This window comes from Marmota marmota, unplaced genomic scaffold (assembly GCF_001458135.2).
Source record: "Marmota marmota marmota unplaced genomic scaffold, marMar, whole genome shotgun sequence".
NCBI lineage: Eukaryota > Metazoa > Chordata > Mammalia > Rodentia > Sciuridae > Marmota > Marmota marmota.
The window spans coordinates 8,421,392-8,427,527 of record NW_026000205.1 but is presented as its reverse complement, the minus strand read 5'-3'; the positions used below and the strand labels follow the sequence as shown (position 1 = coordinate 8,427,527).

Sequence of the window (6,136 nt, the reverse complement as noted above, 5' to 3'; positions counted from 1 at the left end):
GGTACCAAGGATTGAACTCAGGGTCACTCAACCATTGAGCCACATTCTCAGCCCTTTTTTGTATTTTATTTAGAGACAGGGTCTTGCTGAATTGCTTAGCACCTTGATTTTTGCTGAGGCTGGCTTCAAACTCGTCATTCTCCTGTCTCAGCCTCCCAAGCCGCTGGGATTACAAACATGTGCCACTGCACCCAGCCTGACTGTAACTTTCATGGAGCCCAGAAGGCCTTGATCCTTCCTTGTTCAGCTCCTTTGCTCCAATCTTTACCCCAGAGCTGACCTCCCAGGCCCTCCCTCAAACCCCAGTAAATGTCTCAGGCCACTCTCCATCTCCTGAAAAACTCACAAGGTCCCAAAAACCCAGCAAGAACTCCCCTCAAAATTTGTCCTTTTGGGTTCATGCTGGAGATAGAACCAGCCCCTGGTGCATGCTAGACAAGCGCTTTGCCATTGAGCTAGATCCCAGCCAATTGTTTTATTTATTTTAAGACAGGCTTTCACTAAACTGCTGAGCCCAGCCTCCAACTTACAATCCTCCTACCTCAGCCTCCCTGAGGATCATATTACAGGTATGTGCCACTGTTCCAGCTTCAAAATGTTTTATTGCAGTCCCCCAGATCCCTGGAGTCTCCAATCATTCCCATTTTTGATCCTACTGTATGGCAATCCTCCTCCAAACCCCTTCTGAATATTCTTCCTAACTGTGCCAGCACATGAGGCCTGCCCTGGCCCCAGAGCAAGCTCGCCTCTGCAGATCCTCCCTGTAGTGAACCTTGACTCCACTCACAACTACCAAGTGCCTCAGAGGACACTCACAATCTCTACACTGTCTAGACTCCACCTCTCCGCCTTTACCCCCCACCCCCCAACACAGGCCTCATCTCCACCCCAACCCCATGGTTCCTACTGGAGCATGGGACCAGGGCAGGGGGATGGAAGGAGGGAAAAGGGTAAGAACAAAGGTCTGGATTATAGTGGTAGAATACCTGCCTCGAATGCACAAGGCCCTGGGGTCAATCCCCAGTGGTTAATCCCAACCAAGAACAAAACAAAACACAATCACACACCAAAAGTGAACACATATGCAGCACTAGTGTGTGCCAGCAGTGGTTCCAAGTGCTTCACGTATCTATATGAAGTTCATCCAATCTTCATGACGAAGAGTCCCCTTACTATCCCCATTTTATGGATGAGGAAAAGAGAGGCATCCAGGGGTTTGGTCTCTTGCCCAAGTTCACCGGGTAGAACAGGATGAAAGTGAAGGGAAGAAGAGGAAGGAGGGCAGGCCTGGACCGGACTGGAGTGGGAAGGGGTGAGGGGAAAAAGATAATAAGAGAAACAGACACACAAAGATGGAGAACCAAAGAGCCTGAGGCCCGGCAGAGGCGCCTCCTTCACAGATCTGTGAGCTCGGGCCCCTGCCCACCTCCTGACCTCATTCCCAGCCACTCTTACCTCCCAGCTTCAGTGAGCCTTCACTACCCCCCCAGCTCACAGCAGCCCCGGGCTTGGCTCTCTTCCCCCTTTCCTGGGCTGGTTCTTCTTTTCATTCAGGTCATAAACGTAATCCCTTCAGGAGACCTTCCCTTTCCAGCCCAATTTACACGCACGCGCGCACACACATACACACACCCCTCAGGTCCCACCAAGTGTTCCAGTGTCTGCAAATTACTTTGAAATGCATAAAAATTAAGATGAGTTGATGGACAGCTATGTAATAAAGCAAGCACTGTGAAATGTTCACGGTAGAATCTAGGTGGGAGATATACGGGTGTTCACTGGAAAATTATTTCAACTTTGCTGCATGTTTGAAATTTTTCATAATAAATGTTGGAGATGGGAAAAAGCAGGAGTATGCTTCTAGGGACTAAAGTGGCAGCAAAGCGCCCCAACAGCTCTTACCATTCGTAATACTTAACACTTCCTGAAAGAATCTTATCATTTATTTGTTTTTCTATTTATTGCTTATTTTGTGGTTCATTGGTTTGTTGTTGTTTGTTTTGTACTGGGGATTGACCCCAGGGACACTTTATTACTAAACTACATCCCCAGCCTTTTTTTAAAAAAATTTGAGACAGGGCCTCACTAATTGCGGAAGCTGGTCTTCCTTTAATTTGCAATCCTCCTGCCTCAGCCTCCTGAGTCGCTGGGATCACAGGCATGCGCCACTATGCCCAGTGTCATTGTTTATTTTCTAGTCATTGAAAGCCTCTGTCTACTGCCATACCACCCTGACCACCCCCATCTCATCTGAAAGATAAGCCTCTTCACAGCTTGGACACCGGAGACTGGCCCCTGTAGGTATTCAGTAAACGCGTTCTTGAGTCTCCTTAAGAGAATGTTGGGGGCTTGGGGTTGTGGCTCAGTAGTAGAGCACTTGCCTCGCACTGGGTTCGATCTTCAGCATCACATAAAAATAAAATAAAGGTATTGTGTCCACCTACAACTAAAAATATATATGAAAAAAGAGGGGCGGGGGCTGGGGAGCGAGGCCGGCTGCAAACTCCCTTCAGATACCTCAGTAACCCTTCCCAAGCCTGCAATCACTAACAGGGAAGGGGTGTGCCCCAGCACCGGGGGATGTCCCTTGTCAGGAAGTGCTTGCTCACTGGCCTCAAGTGTACAGCAACAGGTGGATGTGGGCGGGGTAGTTGTTTCCTTGGGACCCTAATCTTATCCCAGACATCTTTTTTTTTTTTTTTTGTACCAGGGATTAAATCCAGGGAGGCTTAACCACTGACACACATCCCCAGCCCTTTTTTATCTTTTTATTTAGAGACAAGGTCTCACTGAGTTGCTTACTGCCTAGCTTTTGCTGAGGCTGGCTTTGAACTGGAGATCCTCTTGCCTCAGCCTCCTGAACCCTAGGAGTACTGGCAGGCGCCACCCCATCCCCGCCCAGACTTCCTAGGACCAATCCTCGTCCTCAACAATATAGGCCCCGCCCCAAGCCTAAGCTCCACCCCCTGTCTTAGGCTCTGCCCCACAGCAAAAACTACCCCCAATCTGACCCTTAGGAGTGACTTCCCAGTCCTCTCAGAGGAGGCCCACACTTCTTAGAGACCACCCCAAAGTACAGAACATCAGACTTCCCCAGCCTGGACCCCACCCACCGCCTACACCCTCAGCCTGAGCCCATCCTTCCGCTTTGGCCTCCATACTAACTTTGGGTCCAGGCATGGCGTTTCATGCCTAGACTGGGTTTTCTCCTCCCAACTCCTCCCTAAAGACCAGACTTTGAAATATAAGCCATGCTCACATTCAAGATTAGGAGGGAACCATCCCTCAGGGAAAGTCTAGAGGCCCGATTTAAAAATTAGGGAGCTTGGATCTGTGGGAGTCTAAAAGCTCAGCTGGCAGAACTAGAAAAGGTGGTCCCTGGTTGGTACCGCCCCTCTGAGGAGTCAGACTAAACCCAAAGCCACACCCCATGTGCTGACTCTTCATTGGATAACAGATTCTGTTCTGGCCTCTCTGATTGGTCCTTCCACCATTCTAGTCATACCCACTCTGCATTGGACTGCCTCCCAGAGTCTCCCTCTTTGATTGGTTTTTGCTTTCCAAACTCTTGGCTCCTGATTGGGCAAGTCCTTGTACATGCTCCCTTCTGATTGGATTATTTACAATCAAGAGCCTGGATGCCATGGATGGGTGGGAACTGCAGGAAAGGAGGGGAAGGAAGAGGAGGAGATGGTTCTCTAAATCTCTTGCTAAGAGAGAGTATGGCCATTGATCACAAGGTGACCTGGGGCTGGTATTTTAACTGTACAGACCATCTAGCCATGAGGCTTCAAGAGACCAATTTTAGCTTCTGTGCCTCAGTTTCTTCATCTTTAAAATTGGGGACAGTAATGGTAACTTCTTCGTGGGCTATTGTAAGAATTAAATTAGTTAATACATAGTGCTTACAGAAGTATGTTGTACATAGGGAGCCCCAACAGGAGAATTATCTATTATCATTTATTTGATTATGTAAGTGTATGACCTTGGACAAGTCCCTTTGCCTCTCTGACCTTCCCAGGCCAGTTCCTTGTTATCTTAATTGAATACTTCTCTTATCCCAGCCCTCTTCCTTTTCCATCTCCATCCATCAGGCACTGGGGCTGTGATCAGTGGGATAGGTAGAGGGATGGAGGTGGGGAGCACCAAGAGAAAGGAGAAGAGCTCCACTCAACACCCCAGAAAATTGAAGCAGGGGAATTTTTCTATGGCCCAGGGTAGAGTGATTCTATCCTGAACCCCTCCTGCAAAGAACTTGTCCTACTGGGGACAAGGGCACAGGGGGGCAAGGGATGGGGCAGAGTGGAGTGGCGAGAAGACCTTGTGTTAGGACTGGGAAGGAGAGGACAGGGTCAGAGCTAGGCTTTTAGACCCTCCTCCAGGAACACCAGGTTCAAGGTCACTTTGTCACTGTTACCATGGCAACAGCCACCTCTACAGGTAACCTGGAAAGAAGTTGGGGGAGGGAGTTCCCAGGTCCCCAAACCTGGGGATAGAGAGGGACAATGAGAGAGAAGCAGAGAGAGGCAGAAAGAGCATGATTCATCTCTGTGAAGACCTGCCTGTCTCAGAATTCTCAGAGCCCAGTACACCATAGGTGGTCCATGAATGTCCTTGGGAGGCGGAGACAGAAGACCTGAGAGAGGTCAATGCCCAGAGGTGCCAGAAGAAAGGAGGAAAGAAATGAAATGGGGTGGATGGGGTCTCCCTTCACGGACTCTTCAGCCCCTCTGGGGTCCACTGGGATCCTGGGGGACTTCCCACGGCCCTGGACCCTCAGGCCTGTCCATCCTCCCCAGCCAACTACCCCAGCAGCTCCCAGGCTCCTGGAGCAATTATGTTTGGTCCTTTGGAAACTTTTTGGACTTTATCTTTTTTCTGCCTGAGGACTCGGCGGAGGAAAACAGCAGTAAGCGGAGGCTCATGTCTGTGAAGCCCAGAGCTTGGGAGTGGAGAAACCTGGGACAGAAATGGATACCCTACCTTCTTTACTATTAGGTGTCCTTGTTCCCCTTAGGAGTGACCCGTGCATGGGTTCAGCTATTCCCCCTCATTTTCCAGGACACCTAGACCTCCCGCATCTCCAGCCTCCCCAGGAAATCCTGCGGGCACCTCCTTTTCTCCCACAGGGTCCTTTCCCAGCTCTTGGATCACGAGGTCGGCCCGCCCCCTGCCGGCACAGGCTGGTACTGCAGGACTGTGAGCGGCAGAAACTCGACAGGACAGAACCGAGGTCTCTGAGTTCCGGCATTTTAATGTGTTTCCAGTCGTAGATGTTCAGATCCTACGGCGTCTGAGGCTCCGGTCCTGCTGGGGACTCACACATCATGAATTCAGGTTCCTGGCTGAAAGGTCAACGAAAGAAAGACAACTTCTCCTGGAGCCAGGCCTCGGTGAGGTCGTCGGTGGTTCGGATCTCAAACACCTGGACGAGGGCAAGCTCAGCGTTAGGATCCGGTCCGGGAGGACTCAGGCCTGGAGCCTCCTCCCGCCCGCCTCCCTCGGACCCAACCCCGGGACCCTTCCGCCTGTACTTGGGAGCCCGTGCCCCAGGACCTTTGTGAGCTCCGCTGTCTGCACCAGCCTGTTTTTACTGCCCGCGTACATCATCTGCTGCTCCGGCTTGCAGCCTGTGTAGGAGAGAGGACAGGGCACATCTGGGGGCCCAGGAGGGCTGACAAACCTCGGCATGGCCTGCAGGCTCGCAGTCTTCAGAGCGTCTTAGAAGCTGTTCTAGGAGGTCTCTGAAGCTGTAATTCAGAGTTTTTAGGTTTGTTTCGGGGCTTCGATTTGTCCTGAGGGCCTCTGGAGATGACTTGGGGACCAGATAGAAATTTCTAGGTAAAAGAGATGGGCTTATGCCTGAGGTCGGAGGATGCTGTTGGTGAATCAGAGCCCCCTCACCGCCCTCACCACTGCGCATGCCACATGCCGCTCACACAAGCGCTCCGCACGTGTTCTCCTTCTTGTATCATTTTTTTTCTTCAGTGTCAGAGATGGAACCCAAGGTCTTGCACATATTAGGCAAGTGCTCTACCACTGAGCTACATGCCAGCTCATTTTTTAAATTTTGAGGCAGGGTCTCACTAAATTGCTGAGTCTGGCCTCAAACTTGCCATTCTACTGCCTCAGCCTC

The 6,136-nt window shown here is 50.8% G+C and overlaps 1 protein-coding gene across 1 annotated transcript in view; it reads right to left on the bottom strand.

The window, feature by feature from the left end:
- Positions 1-5,234: 5,234 nt before the first annotated feature.
- Positions 5,235-6,136, bottom strand: part of Gmfg (glia maturation factor gamma) — a 6,707-nt gene continuing 5,805 nt past the window's right edge. Inside the window, exons 6-7 of the mRNA XM_015496875.2 lie at positions 5,557-5,630; positions 5,235-5,425 (exon numbers count right to left, since the gene is read on the bottom strand). Of these exons, the coding sequence (XP_015352361.2) occupies positions 5,354-5,425; positions 5,557-5,630 (146 nt within the window). The 3' untranslated portion in view covers positions 5,235-5,353. The remainder of the gene's footprint in view (positions 5,426-5,556; positions 5,631-6,136) is intronic.